Here is a 20,809-nt window from a genome sequence, read left to right on the forward strand (position 1 = left end):
ACTCAGCTGAGCCAATCATGAGACTCATCTCTGGACTCTGAACTGGTCAAGGCTTCACCTACATTAGGTTCGGCGTCTCCATGTTGCTGGCAGAGGGAGCACTGTCTTTCATCCGAGAAAGATTGAGAGTTCACATTCTGCAGATCTGTAATTCATGAGGGAAATTTCTTTTTATAAAAGACACAAAAAAGAGGAGAGCATGAGCCATAAAGATAAAAACAATGTGTTTACCTTGAGATTTCGATTGAGGGTTTTCTGGATCCTGCTCTTTGAGCCACTGTGCATAACTGTGTTCATCGCTGGGGGGAATTATAGCCTCGGGGAGCATACCGCTATGAAATAAAAGAGGCAAGATGGACCTTAACTTAAAAACATCACAAACACAAAAGCCTGAATGCATGCAAGTAAATCCCCAGGTAAATTTGCTCAACTGCCTTAAACTCTGATTGTTGTAAAATACATTTTTTTTTATTTTAACAATCTGAAGGATGACTCAATGTTATTTTCTATGGTAACTCACCGTCTACAAAGTCAAAGTTTATGTTGTGTTTAATCACAGAAAACATTACTGCTTTAAAAATAAGAAACGTTAGGTTCATACCTTGGAAATTCTTGCATATGAGAGTTCCAAGTTTTGGGGTCCTGACTGTTGAACCAGCTAAATACTTGATCTATTAGCTGCAAAGAAAAAACAAAATTATTTAAAAGCAGCCAAGTTGAACTACAGCCTGAAAACATCACTCATACAATATGCATTGCATTAAAATGCTCAATAACTAGGAGAAACACGTTACCTTTATATAATACAATTTGGCTTGGTTGGTGGGCCTTCGCTCCTCTAGATGTTCTTCTTTTCTCAGCCTTTCCACCATCACTGCCACCACATCTTCATGAAATGCTTTCTGAAAGAACAGAGTAAACTGCATTTAGTTACTGTATTATACACATTTTATTGTAATGTGGTAATGTTAGTTTCCATTGAATCCTTCTGTATTGTTATGTTGTCATAACTAACATTTATAAGAGATCTCACCAGTGAAGTGTACAGGCCATTCTCCAGCTTCTTCTCTACAGGATGTAGACAACAGCTTGACCGTTCCTTTACAACCTCAAAATCTGGACAAACCTCACACTGTAGAGGCACACATATAAAGCACATTCGTTTCACCAAATTGCTAGAGGAGTGTGAACAGACAAATTGTTTAAACTAAATCTTCAGTAAATAGACTGAACACTTCACCTGTGCACACATGAAGAGGTGGCAGATGGTCGGAGAGCTCTTCAATCCATTCATGATTTTCTCCAGACCGTTCCTCAAAACTTCCTGAACAACATCCTGCCAACCGCTGCGGAATCTCTTACTACAGGGAGCACAGGAGAACACCAGACTTTCCCCCCGCAGACGACACAGGATCTCATACAAATCATCTGAAAAAGTAAAGGGCAGGAAGGAAATACAAGACAAAGTACTATGAGAGGGATCATTGAGGCACTGTAAATGGACACATCCTACCTGTGAGCCCCTCACATTTGGGATGGACCCAGTGGGCACATCGGGCACACTGCATCATGCTGCTGTCAAACTCATGTTCTTCAAAGCACTTCAGACACACAGTGCAAAAGTTCCCTGAGAAAACCCACACAAAGCAGATTACAACAATGTATTAAAAAAGTAGATAACTAAACGAAATAAAACAACAAAAATTACAAAAGTGATTTTTTTATTATTTGATTTGATTAAATAAATCTAAAACTAAATCTGGTCTGACTTCTTTGAACTTTTTTCATAAGAACCAACTGAAAAGTAAAGAGTCCTAGAGGAGTTCAAGACATCACAGTCCAATATATACATGTAATTGATGAAATTATTTAATTAATATTGGGAAAAAATTACATTGCGATATTTAATTTTTCTGATTTACATTATTTTAAATGATTTAAACATCGACACCATCGTGCCAATTGATTAATATGCGCGAGGGAGAGAGAGCAAGACAGAGTTGTTTGAAGCGCTCTCTCGCTCGCGCTCTCTCTCCCTCTCTCCCGCTCGCTCGCTCCGAATCACATTCGTCAAGGGCCGGGGAGCAGCTGGCCCGTACAGTTAATGAATAAGGGATCAACTACGACAGCGTACATCGAACATCCTGCGATGTGACTATCATGGATTCGTACATCACGATATAGATGGTTAAACGACACATCGTGCAGCCCTAATTAATATAATTTAAAAACAACCTGACAAGATGTTTGCATTGTCAAACCTTTGCTATGGAATTTGCTACAGTCAGGGCAGAGGTCCAGCTCATGGTTCCAGGATATATCTGAGGAATTCCCCGGAGTCACACCACAGCTCTTACACCTAATACACAGCATACATATCTACAAAGAAACAAAGCAAAATTTATTTACAGGCCAATAATATACAAAAACTATAAAAACATAACTCACTTTACAAATAATTCAAATGTAAAAATCAAAATGATAATTTTAGGACATCTGGCAGCCTGTGGCAGGGAGGTAACTTACCCATGAAGTGTTCATTTTGACAGGTTTGGGATATCTGGGTCCCAAACAGGATGGATGGTAGCAGTACATGCATCTCTTGCACTGCAAAACTGGCTAAATGAGGAAAGAACAGAACATCCCTGTTGTCAAATTTATACACCTGCATGGCTCTTTCAATTTATATTTAAAATATATTTCTCTTCTGCAAAGTAAAACTGTAAGTCTGCTTCCATAATAATTCTGTATTAGTACAAAATAAAAAAAATAAAAAAGTAAAGTACCTTTGCTTGCTTGCTCTTGCGGCCACAAACATGGCAGAACTTGCAGCGTCTGCAGCACCAGTTCTCCTTGTTCTCCTCCTTAGGACGGTCGTCCGGTGGCAGGCAGAAAAGATGAAAAGGCTCACAGCACATCTGACAGTAGATCATCTGGGGAAGAGAACAATTAAATAGGGATCAACTTCTCTTCTCCAGCAAATAATAAAAATTGGTGTGACCACTGAAATGCTGTAGTACTGTGTTTTGTCAGCAGTAGTATGGATGATGATTCAATGGTATTGAGTGATGTAATGACAGCTGGATCTTACATCATGCTGGCCTTTGCTGGCGCAGAGCAGACACACAAATTGGGGCATGATGGGAACTGAAGTGAGAATACTCAATCCTCCCATCAACCACACGTTTTGGATGTGACAGTCTTCCTGCATAAAGTAACAAAAAATGTTAAAATAAAGAGAACAAAGAAAGTTTGAGTTATGAATACATTTTGACATCTAATTTTTTTTATTTTATTCATGATTTCACGATTCGATTTCTCAAAATGTTTTCTAAACAAAATTAGATACAGGACAAATTATAAATGAAAAATTAGAGTCAACCACTGCATTTGATTCACAATCCAAACAAACATACTGCATACAGGCAGCATGAGCAGTTTTTAAAATCTAAATTAAATTGAATAATTTGACATTTTAAAACAAAAAAAAAAGAACGCTCTGACTATACTACATAAAACATCTGCACAAAACAAAGAGCAGAAGCTCTGAATGAGACGCAGATTCACTCTCTATCAGCAGGTGGCGCTTGTGGAACAGCAGCGATACTGTGTTTCCTTGGTTACCACTGTAAACAAGCAGCGAAGCGCTTATGAACGCTGCTTCAATATGAAATATACAGAGATGAGTTGAAGAGAAAATATCTAAACATTTCTAAAGACCTCACATCAGACATACATTCATATAAACTCCAACCCCCAAATATATCACTGATTTGAATCGTCACTTATTTATATTGATTTTCAACCAGCTCACAGTGACCAATTACATCGCTAAAAAATTGTAAATTGAAAAAAAGGAGCATCACGAAATTGTCACTGAATTTTATCACTGCAATATATATATACACATTAGGGATGCAGAATTTATCGGCCGAAAAATGGCATTTTCAGTTATTAGTCTGAAAGACAAAAAAGGATGAAAATATATGCCATGCCACCCAGCAGTGTTCAGTTTCCCATAGCCATCGTCACTGTACAGTGTGATGATGCCCAGCTCAATATTCTATTTCATGGATGTGCATTCCGTCGAGTTGCTCGCAGCCCATGCGAACACTCATGTATCTATATATCTTATATATCTCATTCTGTTGATTAGAACTGAATAACTACAATATATTATTCTTGCTAACACTTAAATACTTATCCTGGATTTTAAATGTAATATTATTATACAATATTACTGTTTTAATCAAATTTATCATCAATTAAATTAAAATTATTAAAATAAATAATGTATATATTAATTCTAATTTTATTGTGTATGTCTTGGATGAATAACCTATATTCGTAATTTATATTCAACTAAAACACCCAAAAGAATTGAGCTTCAGTTTTTATAGAAAATCTCAGCTCTAACCTTGAAGTCCACACGAATCTTGTTCATCGTCCCTTGTGACAGCTTGCCCCTCTGAGTGCAGCCATTAATCAGTTGAGTCAGGACACTGGATGGCGTGTGCTCCCCCGAACTCTGAGAATGAGTAAGAGAGGAGCGATGAGTAAAAGCTTGCTCCTCTTCCACTTTACACATCCCTTTCTGTGAGGTTGTGGAGTCGAATTCAGTAAGCGGGAGTGCTAAACCCAAAATGGCCGCTTGCACAACACTGGCTGCACAACTGCAGCCTGTGCCCAGGCTTGAGGAAGGGACTTCCTGTGGGGGTGAACGGATGGTGTTTGGTGCTGAAGTGTCCGATGATGACTCAAGTGGCTCCTCTGTAAATGTCAGAAAACACCAAGAGAATTGGGGAAATATGGAGGGGCCCAGCCTTAGAGTGGGACCAAAAAACAGGAAGGATAAAGAATGAACAAAAAGTGGGCAAGAGGAGGACGGCCACCAAACAGAACATGAGAAGAAATGAGAAGACAGACAGCAGAGGGAAGCACTTCCATCACCATCAGAACTGAAAAGTCAATGAAAGAAAAATGACTTGATGCCAGAAACTTAATGTAACTGATGTGGGGGGGGGGGGGGGGTCTTTTAAGCTTCTGCACCAGTCAAATAAAAGCTAGATGTGCCACTATAAAAGGTAATTATAGATTATTTAAACCTTTGAAAAATAAGAAATTAAAAAAGCCAGTCCTGTCATTTTCAAGTACTGTAAAAAGTACTGTATTTTTGGACAACTTGTGATGCCCAACAAACAACCACAGCAAACCTGGAGCTTAAAACATTTTTTGATTAGAATGAAGACTTTTTTTTCTCCAAACTCAAGCATTCCTCGACCAAAATATATCTTACAGGTTGATTAACTATCAGACATTTGTCCATTTTGAGATCAATAAAATCAAGACTAGTTACCATACCTTATCATTTCTGCGTTGGGCCCAAAATGCTCTGTAAAGCCCTTGCCGTTTCTGCTTTGTTGCCTCTTCTGGAGCAGTTACAGAAGTAGCCATTTCTGGAAAGTAGTTCAAAGAATAGGTTGGAGATACTGGTTTTACATGATCAAGTCAACATATCTCAAATCCAAAGGCAAACAAAGAGCTGTCCCGTGAAAATATAATTTGAAGTGTTGACAAAATTCATACCACTGGATTGAGTCTTTTGGGTCGCACTGGCCTTTGTCTTTTCAGAGCTGACACTCTCTGTGTCAGAGGAGTCATACCCCAGCAGTTTTCTGTAGGACTGAGGAGTGACTTGTCGCCTGGGCTGCCTCCTAGTGGGACTGAACTGGGCCTGTCCTCCATCATCTCCCCCTTCGTCCTCGTTTTCTTCTTTGCTGCTGTTCATGCCAGTGGCCGATGATGGCCGGCGCCGCTTCATCTGGACTGCGTCAAAGAGAGGCGGTCAAACAAAATGATCAAATCTGCATGCATAATCAAAAGGCAAGCACTTTAATGCAAACTTTGTCTTCTTATGTTGCTGGGTACCAGGATTTTTAAATACATATACATACATATACATATATACGTACATACATACATATACATATACATACATACATATACATACACATATATATATATATATATATATATATATATAGACAGTGAGGAAATTTTTTATTTCATTCCCTGCCCACATGAAGGGTCTGTAATTGTCATGGTAGTTTTATTTTAACATATAGAGACAGAATACAAACCAAACAATCCAGAAAAAACACATTATATAAAGTTTAGAAATTGATTTGCATTTTAGTGAGTGAAATAAGTATTTGATCCCCAAGCAAAACATGACTTGGGCTAGTACTTTTTATATGTTTTAGATCATTGTCATGCTGGAAGACCCATCCATGACCCATCTTTAGTGTTCTGGCTGAGGAAAGGAGGTTCTCGTCCAAGATTTTAGAGTACATGGCCCAGTTCATTTGCCCCATAATGTGGTGAAGTCGTCCTGTACCCTTAGCAGAAAAACAGCCCTAAAGCATAATGTTTCCACCTCATAGTCAGCATTACTCTCCCTCCTAAAAACAAGGCAAGTTGAGTTAATGCCAAAGGGCTCAATTTTGGTCTCATCTGACCACAGCACATTCAGAGAAGGCTTGCAAGTAACCAAGCCTTCTCTGAACCATTTAGATATTCTTTGGCAATCTTTAAACGAGCCTGTACATGTGCCTTCTTGAACAGGGGGACCTTGCGCGCACTACAGGATTTCAGTCCATTGCGGCGTAGTGTGTTACCGATGGCTGGCTTGGTGATTGTGGTCTCAACTGCCTTTAGATCATTAACAAGCTCCTCCCGTGTGGTTCTGGGCTGATCCCTCACCTTTCTCATCATCCTTACCCCATGAGGCAAGATATTGTACGGCGCTCCAAACCGAGGCTGATTGAAGGTGGTTTTGGATTTCTTTAATTTCCGATTAAATCACAACAATGGCTGTCTCCTTCTCTCCAAGCTTCTTGCTGTTGGTCTTGTAGCCCATTCCAGCCTTGTGCAGATCTACAAACCTGTCTCTGACATCCTTTGACAGCTCTTTGGTCTTGCCCATGGTGGTGGGAGAGGTTGGAATAGAAGATACAGATTGTGTGGACAGGTGTCTTATACACCTGATGAGCTGACATTAGGAGTAACTTCTTAAAGTGGCAGGACTAAGTGGCACATTGCCAGCAGAAATATGGCCCTGCAGCCCAAGACTGGCTGCCCTCTGAAGCTAAGCATGGATGAGCCGGGTCAGTACCTGGATGGTAGACTCCTGGGAAAACTAGGTTATTGCTGGAAGAAGTGCTCACCCTGTGGTCTGTGTGGGTCTTTATGCCCCAGTATAATGACGGGGACACTATACTTCAGATGAGACGTTAAACCGAGTTCCTGACTCTCTGTGGTCATTAAAAACCTCAGGATGTCTTTCGAAAAGAATAGACGTGTGATTTTTTTGAACAATATACAGTCTCTATACATTAAAATAAAACTACCATACAAAATTACAGTCCCTTTATTTCTTTGTAAGTGGGAAAACTTACAAAATCAGCAGGGGATCGAATATTTTATCCACTTTATGTATGTATGTATGTGTGTAAATATATACACACACACACACATTTATTTTTTCACATTTTGCATTCCCAAGTAGCAACTGAGAGGTTAATGATGAACTGTTAAAAAAATGTAATTCTAAATAGGCAAGTAGAGTACCTTTATTAAATCGTCTCATTTTGTTCCGCTCGATCAGCAAACACTTCTTTAGGCTGTTAAAACAATTTGAAAAACAAGTCCACAAATCGGAAAACACTTATCAAATACAGAAAACACTTTTTTCAAAAAGAGAAAAAAAAGTCATGTATGATGTGGCTGGGAACGGAAGGGTTACTCCATTGGCTATCATGCAATTAACACTATTTGCTCACTTACACACAGCTCTGTCGTTTCTTGTTGGGTCCTCCAAATTTGGGCTTGTCCAGACAGAAAACACACCTCCCGCAGTCCTCCATCCGACTGCAGCCCTTGCAGCGCATGCAGCGTTGTAGCCGACAGCCAAAAGCTGTGCTTTCGTACCTGCGTCTAAATGTCGGCTTCGGCTCAACAGAATCTTCACTCTCAGCTTCTGAGTGAGATGCAACATCTTGAAGAGCCAAAAAGGACAGGTGGAAGAGGGAGACAGAGGCAAAAGAAAGCATCTAACATAAGTATAAGAGCATTTTGGGCATGTCAATGTTTGGGAAGAAATAATGTGAACACTGCCTTCTGAGACAATTACCAAGATAAAATACCACAAATTGGCATTTCACAAATATTAGACACATTGCAATGATCGTGCACTTTAAATTGTAATCACATGTAATAACTTTACAATTAAGGGAAAAATTAATAGCTTAAAATGTGGATTTTTGTGTATTTTGTGAGCTCTTCAAACAACCTCAAGCAATCTTGTGGTGTTCTGAATACAATCCACAATGCAGTTTGCATGTGTTGTAAATTATGAATGCAACACGCTCAAGGATAATTTTATTTTCACATTTACTCAATTACAAAACCTTTGTACATTACATGTTAGCACATCCAAAAAGGATGAGAACATTTCTGCTACACAAAATATCAAGTTTAAGTTAAGAGTTTAATGCAGAATTACAGTATTATTGCATGTAACTATACTAGATTAAATTAATAATAATATTAATAATACTAAACATACTATGCAGGTGGGCAATAATAATGAAAATGCAATAATGGAAAGTGGTTTTAGGAATTGTACATTAAGTAAAAAATTATTATTTTTTAGATTTTATAATATTTATTAGTTCTGGGTTTTGACACAAATTTCACAATTCGAATGGATTGTGATTTACAAGCTTGCGATTCGATTTCCAATTTGATTCAATATGAATTAATTTTCAGCATCATTACTCCGGTCTTCAGTGTCACATGATCCTTCAGAAACCATTCTAATATGCTGATTTATTATCAGTGCTGGAAACTGTTGTGATGCTTAATATTTTTTTGGAACCTGTGATAGTTTTTTCAGGATTTATTGATGAATAAAAAGTTTAAAAGAAGAGCATTTATTTAAAATAGAAAACTTTTCTAACAATATTCACTACAGTTCAAAAGTTTAGGGTCAGTAAATTTGTATTATTTCTTTTTTTTTTAGATAAATTATTCAGCAAGGATGTGTTAAATTCATAAGAAGTGATAGCAAAGATTTATATTGTTAGAAAATATTTAGGATTTTGAATAAAAGCTGTTCTTTTTAACTTTTTATTCAGCAAAGAATCATGAAAAAATTTATAGCAGTATAGCCATTTCCAAAAAAATATATTTGCCAATGTTCCCTTCCTTAACTGAAAACAGCCTAGACTAATCAATTCTTCCGATTTAAGAATTGTTTCGCAAAAATGAGAATAGATTAAAATCGAGAAATCTTTATTTTTTAACCCAGCACTAATATTTATCTACAACATTTATTATAAATATTTATAATAGAATATCTGTATTTACAACACTTGCATTTAACTGTTATATTTATCATTATATTTTATAAAAATCATTCTACCCTGTATACAATTTGTTTACAAAGCCTTAAAGGAATTCATACATTTTATGCCCTCGTAAACAAATTACTTGAACATGTATTACAATTGCACTGTAACTAACATAAACAAAACATACAATTTCCAGGTCAAAAGAACCCAGATGTCTCCACGAGCAACTGTCACTTATAATGGATGCGGACAGAATGAGGAAAGGAGAGGTGTGTACCCTCTTCGGCAGGTGAAGGAGTGATCCCCTCTCTCTCATGCAGAGGAAGGGCGCTGAGCCTTGGAATGTCGTCGGGAACCATGGCGCGTGGTTTCCCCAGTGCCACTGCTGCTGCTCGACACACATGCTTTATACGCGGACCACCAATCAATTGCTCCTATGGAGTTAAAAGGGCATAAAGGTAACACCCGATCCAACAAAAAAGCTGCAGAGCAATATTTTATATTCGAGCATACCTGTGGAGCACCCTCTAGGTTAGCTGGTACTGCTCTCTTCCCTCTCTTTCTGCCTCTCTGCATGACTGCTGCTGATCCGTCTCTTACGCTCACAGAGCCAGACAGAAGCTGCAGAGCATAGACAATCATTATACAGAGCACTGAGCATTCACTAAGATATTATTTCCTATACAGTATGTTAATCAAAATCCAATTTAGAAGGGAAAAAAAAACATTCTTAAACTGACACCAAAAAAAAGTTTGGGGTCAACAAGATTTTTTAGTTTTTGTTTTAGGGGAGTAAGATTTAAAAAAAAGTATCTCATGCTCACCAAGGCTGTATTTATTTGATCAACAACAAAAAAAATTGTAAAGATTTCTTTTTACAATAATATTGTAAATAGGGCCGGGACTTTAACGCGTTAATTGAGATTAATTAATTACACAAAAAATAACGCGTTAACTAAGATTAATTAATTACAGAAAAAAAAATTCACGCATTTTTTATAACTTATTTTTGCACCGCAGAACGTTTCTCACTGGATGAGTTTCGGCGGGACCGATTATACTGGAGCACCAACTAGCGTTCGCATATCACCGCAGCACATCTCAAGTATCACCTCAACGCAAAACATATAGCAGCTAGCGTGGACTTTACACTTTATGTTGAACTATGTATTATTTTGTTGGTGCAACAGTTTATGTTGAACTCTTTATTGTTTTGGCCATGGTTGTTGAGAGTTGGACCTGAGTATGTTATGGCCTCTGAAGCAACAGAGAGATGTTTTCTAATAGTCAGTGTTTCCAGTGTTCTGAATGTAATTGACAGTATTGTGTTTTACTTAAAAAAAAAGCACCAGCACCTATAAGCTTCCTGAATTTCTGAAATGTACTATTTCTAAATTGTTTCTAAATATGCTATTGCTACACTTCATGGCAAAAATTGCACTGGTCTGCTAGACTTGGTTGAACAAAAATAAACAATATTTTGTTGCTTAAGCTTATGTATTCAGTCATTATTCAATGGTATACTATAAATCCATGTGAAAAAAAATTACTTCTCACTGTTCTCAGGTCAAATATTTATATGCGATTAAAATGCGATTAATTTCGATTAATTAATTACAAAGCCTCTAATTAATTAGATTAATTTTTTTAATCTTAAACTTAAACATTTTCTATCTGTATATATTTTTTCCCTGTGATGATAATTTGATTGTTGAATTTTCAGAATAATTACTCCAGTCCTCAGTGTCACATGATCCTTCGGAAATCATTTTAATATGTTGATCATTTTTTATTATTATCAATGCTGAAAGAAGAAGCGGAGCTAAAAGATAAAATAAATCTTTTGTAACAATGTAAATGTTTATACTGTCACTTAATCATTTGTATGAATGCAACAAAGCATTTCTGACCTTATTCTGAGCCGATTTGAGCTGTTTCTGCTGGTCAATCTTAATCAGTTGGACTCTGGCTCTCTTCAGCAGGTGGAACATCCTCTTATTGGCCCCAGAAATACTCATCCTTAGGGTGTTTCCACCTTGCTCCACCATCATCTTGGCATTTTGTGCAGTCATTTCAGTGGTGCCTTCAAGGTTGGTAGTCTCTACTGAAGGAATAAATTAACCTCAGGATTAGGAGGAGAAAAGAATAGAACAGACCAAAACACTTATGAGCAATTTGTTGTTGTTGTATAAAGTGGATTTCATCTTTAATCTTGTTATATTATGGTGTTTTCACTTGTATGCTTGTAAAGTACTTTTTTTTTATACTGTGAAGCACTTTGAGCTGCATTCCTTGTATAAAAGGTGGTATACAAGTAAGATTAAGTATTATTATTATAATTATTTGTGGCTTATATTCAAAAATTACAATAAAAACCCTACCGTTCCCTTCAGCAGGACCTTCCGCCAAAGATGAAAGTGGCGTCTGATCTGAAAGTTCCCCAACATGAATGGCTACTTTTGGTACCACCCCTGGAGAATACATGTCCTGCAATTTGAGATCAGACTTTCTTCTTTCCTCATCATGGGTCTCTCCCTCAGCACAGACCTCTGTTAGCTTGGAGCTTGCACTAGCAATTCGCTGCATCCTTCGTTTTGCCAGGCATGCTGTGAGCTTCTTCAACTTCCAGTATACCTTAGAGTGGTCCGTGGATTGGCCGAGTCTCCCACCCCTCCCACGAGGACCACCAGAGAGCCTTGAGGAACTCAAAATGGGTTTGACGCCCTGAGATTGCACCTTTTCCGAAACACATTTTTCCTCATCGTTTAGGATCAGCGTTTCCTGTGCGGTCTTCAGCTTGTTTCCAGAATCATATCTTTGCAGCTCAACACTCGGTTTACCGAGAACCATTGGGATCTCATTAAGAGCTTGTTTCTTTGGGGACCCTCGGTCTGGAAGCGCAGACATGCGCTCATCATCCATGAACCTCTTAGGGACCTTGATGACCCGAGAAGATCGAGCACTAACAACTGGTCTGGTTGAGTGTTTAGGCTGTTTAGCTTGGCCTCCAGAGCTGGATCGCTTAATCTCTCCAAGTGTCTGTTCTTGTCCTTCCAACAGTTGGAGCGCATGTGTAGAGTCTTTCTTTAGAGCAAGCCGCTGTCTCTTTCTTCGCATGCTAGGGGCCTGTCCTTGACTGTCAGGTAATTTGTGGCGCACCTCGTGTTGCAGTAACCTTCGTTGCCTTACAACATGCTTCTTTTGGGAAGAACTGTCACTAAAGGACACTCCTGCATCTCCACCAAGAGAATTAAGAGGATCCTCATTTGCGTCTGACTTTCTGCCCCTTCTCTGTTTGGCCATTGGTTTTGAAGATACAGCACGTGCCTGATCACTACCAATCATTCCCTCGGTCTTGTTCCTGTGGGTCTTAGCATTTTCTGCTGAAGCTCTTTGGTCTTTAACTCTGGAAGCTCGCTCTTTACCTTTAACCAGTGTTAAAGTCCACACTAATTTTCCCTGCTTTGTCCGTCTGTCTACTGCACTGGAACTGCACTTCTTCTTCTTTCTAGTGATCTCCGCCTCTCCAAAAGCCCCATCCACATTTACATCATTTTCTGTCTTTGAGGAGACACATGTTCCCTCTCTCTGGTTCCTGAGTACTCTGCCATTTCTCTTACTTGAGCTGCCATGTTTCAATTGTCCACCTTTATCCACAGATGGCTTTTGTACCCGTTCAATTTCTTTTTTGGTCACTTTTTTGGCTGCCATTTTAACAACCATTTTGGGCATTGCAGATTTTTGGTCAGTTATGGAAAATCTTTTGCCTTTCACCAGGTTCACCAGCTTCACCTGTGAGGATGCCAGTTTAAGGAGACTGCCTTTAGAAAAGAGATTGACAAAAAATTTATTAAAACATGTTATTTTTAATAAACACAATAAACCTAAAAATACAAGCAAGAGAGTGTCAATGTGATTAATCATGGCTAGGCCTTCAAAAAAATAAAATAATCTTAATTATATTATAAAACTGCTAAAAACAGAATTAAGGCATAACAACACTATGTATGAAAGGATTAATTTTCATTCTAAGATCTGCTTAAGATTTAACAGTGTTATTACATTGATTTAACATTTAATAGTGTCATCTAAACTATAACTGTTACTGTTACTAAAGATACATTAGGTGTAGGTACTCTTAATGTATAAAATATGCATAAATTAATGCACAATTATATAGCCGATTAGCCACTAAACTTCCAACGATGACCAATAAATTAAGAAAAACACAAATATCAGAAAAAACTGACATTTTGCACAATAAAATAGGGATGATTGTCTAGGATTGTAAAATCGAAAATCAATTCCAATTTGGAATCAGATACTTAATGTCAGGAATTGAACACTTGTCAAATTAAAATTTTGATTTCGGCTATCGATTCTAGCCCAGAATGAAAATTCTGGTCTGAAACCTGAAACACACAGGGCTCCAAACAAAAAAAATTGAGTAAGGCGCCTACAAGAAAAAAAACTTTCTTTTTTCACATTCTTTTTTCCAGGTGCCACAGAAAAAAACGTGTTTTATTTATTTTATTATATATTTTTTTTCCCTTTACATTTAACATTTCAATCATAATGTCGTGTTTAGGTTTCATCTTTTCTAGACTTTATCAGCATTTTATTCCATCTTGTAGATGACCTGAACTAAAGTTCACCTTGAAATATACAAAGAATATACAAAGAATTGTTCATTATCCAGGGCTCCAAACAAAAAAATTGAGTAAGGAGCCACTGGCTCCTATAAGAAAAAAACTTTGGTGCCAAATTATTTTTTTAGATGCCACAGAATAAACATGTTTTATCTGTTTTATTTAAATTATTTATTTTACATTTTAACTTTTTAATCATACTGACGTGTTTATGTCTCATCTTTTCTTGAATTTATCAGCATTTTAATCCATCTTGTAGATGACCTTGGAATGAAGGTTCACTTAAAGTGGGAGCTAAATGTCTTTTCCAACTTGAAATATACAGTCATGCGTTGTTTATTACACAAAATCTGTACCAATATCATGGACCATAAGCAACACTTGGCCCCTGAGTATAGTTTGGGGTCCTCCTCAATGCATCCTGTAAATGTTGTCATACTCTCTTAAAAATAAAGGTGCTTCATGATACCATAGAAGAACCTTTTTTTTTCCTGTCTAAATGGTTTCATAAAGAAGCTTTAACATTTGAAGACAATAACAGATTATGAAAAGGTCAGAAAGAGATTGTTCTTCAAAGAGCCTTTGACTGAATGGTTCTTTGTGGAACCAAAATTGTTCTGTGAAGAACCTGTTAAGCTCCTTTATTTTTAAGAGTGCATGTATTTCACATTTTCAGTCTGTTTTTCTTAATTAGTGAAATTAAATTTTATAGGAGGAGTTGAAATAAGTAAAAATGAAGTAAAAATATTAAAATTCAATAGCTCATAAATATAGCAAAATGCTCCTCTTTATAGTTATTTTTCTAGCTGACTGACAGGGGCCTCGGACTGGGGGGGTAAAGGCTACCGAGTACCCAGGGCCCGAGGCAGGGGGGGGCCCTTAAAAGTCAGTTTTCTATACATACATATACATGCACTAACATTTGTATAGCATTTATGTACAAATAAAAAAGGTCCTGTGCAAAATTAAACTTGTAGTTAGGCACTGGTTTGGTATAACAAAGTCGTTTTCATTCTTTGCAGGGTCCCACCACCCCTCTCGAATCAATGTAAATGGTACGACCCTCAGTTCAGGTGCTTCAGCTGCGGACCAGCGGTGAATCAGTTAATGAGACAGGAGCATAGACAGTAAAATAAGACAGGAGCTGGAGTTAGCCGTGATATGAACTAGGAAGACAGGGGAAGAGTCATGTCTTTCCTTAAGAAAGGAAAATCAGGGGCTCAAAAACGAAAAGAAACGAATATTAAAGAGAGAAAGGCAAAACTCAGTTTTTTTAAAAGAAAGGTGAGCTCCAAATACATAATCGAGTATTGACATTGTTTTAACATAAATATCTACTCTTGGAGTTCTCCCCAGAGTCAGAAGTTTACATGAAAACAATGTATATTTCCCTCCATTGTCAAAATCTAACACCCGCAAAAACACAGATCGCTAGCGCCTATTTTAACGCATTGTTATGCAAATTAGCTCGCGCACACTCAGGATTGTTATCAGTTTAATGCACATCTTAATGATTGAAAATTACTTATTTTAAAACGTAAAGACTGAATGTCTAGTTTGGTGGTTAGTGTACCCTTTTATTCTATAGTCTGCATTTATTTTAAACAGACAAATAATCAGCAATTAACTTGTACTTAGCCTACACTTTAAAAAAGGTATTATGACAATAAAGGATATTTTAGCAACCATTTGAAGCCATATATTTCAGTTTCAGACCCTGCAGCAGCAGGCCCCTCATCATGGCCAGGTGAAAGCAGTGACAGTGAGGTGGATGTGACAGTGAGACAAGGTGAGCTTTTAGCGGAATTGCCTGTTTTAACACTTAGTAATTTGTAATTAAGTGTTAGGAGGAAATAAGCAAAATGGGTACATTGTTATTGTACACATTTAAACTTTAAAGGGGCAGTTCACCCAAAAATGAAAATTCTGTCATCATTTACTTTCCCTCAAGTTGTTCCAAACCTGTATGGTTTCCTTTCTCCTCCTAAAAACAAAAGAAGATAATTTAAAGAATGTTGGCAATTAAACAGTTGCTGGTCCTCATTGACTTCCATAGTATTTTTTTTCCTACTATGGAAGTCAATGGTGTCCATCAGTCGTTTGGTTACCGACTTTCTTCAAAATATCCCACTCATTGGTATCACTATGGTATTTGGTACGGGGGCCCAGCAAGATGGTTTGTACCCAGGGCCCAAAATTTGGTGCTACGCCCCTGCTGACTGATGAGCTTATGGTTACTGAGGTTAATATTGCGTTGCAATGTTTACAAGCTTTACATGTTTCCACAGTTTGAAAGTGTTGTACTGTATAATCTCTTATAAAATAGGCAACCTTTTGATGTTAATTCATGTTCATTATGTACTCTAGTAGTAAAGAGCAAGGTATAATAGGTTCACGTGCTGCTTGAACTGAGGCACTACTCGCGATCGCGTCTGCCGCATTTTAGGGAACGTTCACATGTCGCTCCTTTTGCGCGCCCAAGTTCGTTATTTCAAATGTAGGCGTGCGGTATGCGTGCGTGCTTATAATGGAAGCGACGCGCTCATTTTTCCAGGCGCGCCCGCTCCGCATCGAGTTAAACATCTCAACTTTTCAGAATTCCGCAAGCGCACCGCAGATCATGCTTGCTTAGCAACGGCAGACGCCTCAGGAGCGCAAGAGCTTTCTGAGAAAAATCAGAAAGCAGCAAGCCTAGCGATTTCAACGCGTTTTTAGGCACGATATGTGAACGGCCCCTTAAAAAGCACCAAAAAACTGTATTTATTGTTTGAATTTTGTTATGATTTTGGAATAATTTTAAAGCTGATACTTTGTCAATTAAAAGGTAACAAAGCACAAAGCTTTTTGCGATTAATGGACGGCAAGTGCACTTCAAATAATGAAGTTCATGCATTAAAAGAACACAGCATGGACTAAGATCTTGTTAAGAAGAAGCCTTATGATTATAAACGAGAACCGTTAACGATATTGCCAATATCCACACAGATGACAGCTTTACCTGTTGTAGCTTGTTCAAGTTATGAACGAAATAGATGCTGTTTTTCTGCACTTTCTCTTCAAGTCTCCATCATTTCTCTCTCTCACGCGTTTATCAGGTGTGTGTCAGCGCTGCTGCATGGCAGATGAGGACTGTTTAAAACTCTAAAACTTCTATGCGCATTCTCTCAATGCGCGAACATAACAAAAGATGTGAATGCAAAACAATCAGGAAAAAAGGCATTACATGCAATTTTTTAAGAGATAACGTAAATACATATGCCTAGTCGCCAGTGGCGACCTCAGCAAAAACTTCACTCGCATTTTAATATTTATGGTCGCAAATGCGACCGTTTTAGTCGCAGTTTGGAGCCCTGTTATCTGTACCAATATTATGGACCATAAGCATCACTTGGCCAATGAATGTAGTCTTGGCTCCTCCTCAATGCATCCTGTAAATGTTGTAATACACTCTTAAAAAGAAAGGTGCTTCATAATGCCATAGAATAACCTTTTTTGTCTAAAGGGCTTCAAAAAATAATAATATCTTTAATATCTGATGAACTGTACATTTTAAAAAATGTTTGTGGCAAAAACAGTTTCTTCAGATTATAAAAAGGACAGAAAGAGATGGTTCTTTAAAGAGCCTTTGACTGAATGGTTCTTTGTGGAACAAAAAATTGTTTCAAGAACCTCTTAAGCACCTTTGTTTTTAAGAGTGTGACACTTTCAGTCTATTTTTCTTAATTAGTAAAATGTAATTTTATAGGAGGAGTTGAATCATGTACACTACAGTTTAAGTAAAGTTAAAAGTAAAGTCTCAAATCCAAAGAGGTATTCTTTATCAAAGTTAAGACTCTGCCACTCCCCTCCTAAAACGCCTCGTTTAAACATGCCCCCATGTCTACATCACTATGTGGAAATATTTGTGTAATACCGCCCAAATGTTCACACTAAGAAGGAAGGCACGTTTCAGTAACAGCAGTTAGGGTTGAAGCAGTCATGTCAGGGAGATGCTGTGTGTATCTATGCTAAAGCAAAAGCACTTTCTTTGGCCTTCCTAAAGCATATACATTTAGGAATCTTTAAGATTAACGTTACTTACAACAGAACAGAAAGGCATTTTACGGAAGACCGTTTCGTGAACATTGGAGAGGAGGTCATTGTGACTTTGCTACAACAATCTGGTGCTTCTGAATCAGCTACTGGAAGTATGTTTTGTAATTAGTTAACGTATTTGCTACTGACTGTTAAAATGTGGAGCTTTGTGCATTGCGCACGCTGAGAGAGAGAGAGAGAGAGAGAGAGAGAGAGAGAGAGAGAGAGATACAGGGTCACACAGTGGAGTCAGCTGTCTTAATCGTCCGTGGCTTGTGTACTGCAAACACATACGTGCTTCATCTGTGTCTGTCAAGTGGACACTGTTCCCCTTTCAGGCTTGAACTGACATTATTAACTATCTGCATTTATTTTGAAAGTTTGCGATTATGGAAATGCGTGTTAAATTTCCAAAAAGTGCTCGCGGTGTTTGGCCAATTACAATGCACTTGGTCCAATCAAAGCAGACTGCACTTGTCAGAAGGAGGAACCTTGTAGAATATGACGCGTTTGAGAGGCGGGGCATAGAGGACCTACAATAATGCTGCGTTCCAGGCAGGTTTTTGAGCCTGTAAGTCACGACTTCAAACCACGACTCACAACTTTGTAACATTTCAGGCAAGTCACGCCAAACTTCCTGAGCGCAAGGAATTTTAGCTAGATTATTAATTTTATTGCAAAGTTATATTTTCCTAAAATTAAAGAACCACTTTAATAAACACTGCATCCTTAGGCAATATTATCCGTTGGGGCTGCCATTGTTGTTTCGCGGGCTATGTGACATCAGAGCTCGGAACTGAAAGTACATCGATCTAGTACGAGTTCACGGGTGGGAAGTCACGGGTTTGACTTCTGTTCCAGTGCATTTTCACGGGTAGAAGGTGGGAGAAACATGGGTTACGGGTTGCAGGAACGCAGCATAATGTACAGTATTTGAAAAATAATGTGATTTTTGAACATTAAAGCATGTCAACATATTCTGTTACACCAAAAACATTTAATAATGATCTTTTAAAAAGCATCAGATGACCCCTTTAAGATACTAATGATTTAGATACTATTGCCTGTAATGCTCTACTTCGCCAACAAAAAATATTTCCAAACACAACTACAGCGCTGTTTTGCGTCTCTAAGCAACATGACAGTGTTTTGTTCCTGAATGAATCAACCATTTAAATGATAAGGTTCAGTTGCAACGACTCGCTTACTAACAGTGACTTACTGCCACCTACTGGTGGTTTTAATTTCAGATTTAAAGTAATTTTTAAAAACTTTTCATTTTTTAAATAACTGTAGATATCCATATTCAGAATTTTCGGTATCAGATTGGATCGGTTCTGAAAAAATGGTATCGTTGCTTCCCTAATTTTAAACAAATTGAAATACTATAAACGCGGAGCGATGACGGATTTGTCACAGGCAATAGTTGCATTTTTCATCAATTAGGCCTAATGTCTTAAATTATCCTTTGACTATGTTCTGGGCCGTCATTAAGCAAATTTTTTGGGGGCCTGATGCCAAACTTATATGCCAACCCCTGGTTTACGTCATCAAAATGCTTAGACACGGAAACAAATGAAACACTCACTTGATGAGCTTTGTCCAGAATGCAAGGAACATTGACCATCCACTTTAAAGCCTGTGAAGTCTCCCTCCTGAGAAAGAACGATGGATAAAATGTAACAATTCAAAAATGTTAAAAATGTAACATCAAGTGATTCTCAAATACGTAGAAATATTTTCCCTTTCTCCACACTGGCTAATCAAATAGCAGTTCAATGAATGTTTGCAGTCTATTCTATTACTCACTGCTGCCGAGTACAATGACAGATGGCAACACTACAAACTCCCTGCTTGATTGATAACACTGGAATTATACCGAACAAATATTCAACAAAAGACAACAGTTTCCATGAGTACTTAAATATAATAGGCCAGGCTTCACATACACCAAAAACAAACATGTAGCATGGGATCCCTGCTTGATCTCTATGAAAGACTAAGTGTTGAGAAATGCTGATACAATACAAATCAAAGTACTAATTTAATATAATAACCGTCTATAGAACAATGCACTATTTTTAAAGTTCAGCACATGGCACAAGTACTTATTTTTTCTCACCTGGTTCATATGTGTGAGAAGAGATGTGAACATTAACTATTAAAAGCTGCAATTTAAATATATGTGATGTGAGATACAAGCTTTCATGCAAGGCTCGAATGTGCGATCATTTTAGTTGCATATGCTCCCTAAATTTAATGAGTGCAACATCAAAATATATTTGGGAGCATTTGTGAGAGTGCAAATAATTGTTGACCGGTGCACCATTATATCACATAATTAATTCAACTTCATCTTTACGTTCTTACGTTTAAAGAAGATTTTAGGTTGGTTAATATTAGCTGTCAAACATTCCCTTTCACTGTGCTCCAGTGAAACTGTGCTAACTAGCGCAGAAATGTGTATATATTTTTACACACACACACACACATTGTAGTTGTGGTGCTCCTAACTTTTTGAAGTTGGGAGCACCAGTGCAACAAAGTAAAAAGTTAATTTCGGGTCCTCATGAACCACGAGTCTGATGACAGCTCCGAAATTCAGTTATTATACTGACCTAAAAGCAGATGAAATTAGAAACATTTACCACTTAAAGGGCCATGAAACATTCA

At 37.7% G+C, this 20,809-nt stretch overlaps 1 protein-coding gene across 2 annotated transcripts in view; it reads right to left on the reverse strand.

Moving 5' to 3' along the window:
- kmt2ba (lysine (K)-specific methyltransferase 2Ba) overlaps window positions 1-20,809 on the reverse strand; it is a 33,415-nt gene that overhangs the window by 10,898 nt on the left and 1,708 nt on the right. The window contains exons 2-22 of one of the 2 annotated variants that reach the window (XM_052532943.1): window positions 19,725-19,791; window positions 11,795-13,234; window positions 11,324-11,514; window positions 9,927-10,034; window positions 9,691-9,847; window positions 7,846-8,056; window positions 7,630-7,682; window positions 5,587-5,826; window positions 5,362-5,456; window positions 4,418-4,528; window positions 3,092-3,205; window positions 2,787-2,933; window positions 2,527-2,619; window positions 2,262-2,379; window positions 1,514-1,627; window positions 1,241-1,428; window positions 1,034-1,132; window positions 795-902; window positions 602-678; window positions 232-332; window positions 63-145 (exon numbers count right to left, since the gene is read on the reverse strand). In XM_052532943.1, the coding sequence (XP_052388903.1) occupies window positions 63-145; window positions 232-332; window positions 602-678; window positions 795-902; window positions 1,034-1,132; window positions 1,241-1,428; window positions 1,514-1,627; window positions 2,262-2,379; window positions 2,527-2,619; window positions 2,787-2,933; window positions 3,092-3,205; window positions 4,418-4,528; window positions 5,362-5,456; window positions 5,587-5,826; window positions 7,630-7,682; window positions 7,846-8,056; window positions 9,691-9,847; window positions 9,927-10,034; window positions 11,324-11,514; window positions 11,795-13,234; window positions 19,725-19,791 (3,915 nt within the window). Of the gene's footprint in view, window positions 1-62; window positions 146-231; window positions 333-601; window positions 679-794; window positions 903-1,033; window positions 1,133-1,240; window positions 1,429-1,513; window positions 1,628-2,261; window positions 2,380-2,526; window positions 2,620-2,786; window positions 2,934-3,091; window positions 3,206-4,417; window positions 4,529-5,361; window positions 5,457-5,586; window positions 5,827-7,629; window positions 7,683-7,845; window positions 8,057-9,690; window positions 9,848-9,926; window positions 10,035-11,323; window positions 11,518-11,794; window positions 13,235-19,724; window positions 19,792-20,809 lie in introns of both variants that reach the window. The other variant, XM_052532942.1, reaches the window with a different exon arrangement.

Source organism: Carassius gibelio, chromosome A19 (assembly GCF_023724105.1).
Source record: "Carassius gibelio isolate Cgi1373 ecotype wild population from Czech Republic chromosome A19, carGib1.2-hapl.c, whole genome shotgun sequence".
Taxonomy (NCBI): Eukaryota; Metazoa; Chordata; class Actinopteri; order Cypriniformes; family Cyprinidae; genus Carassius; species Carassius gibelio.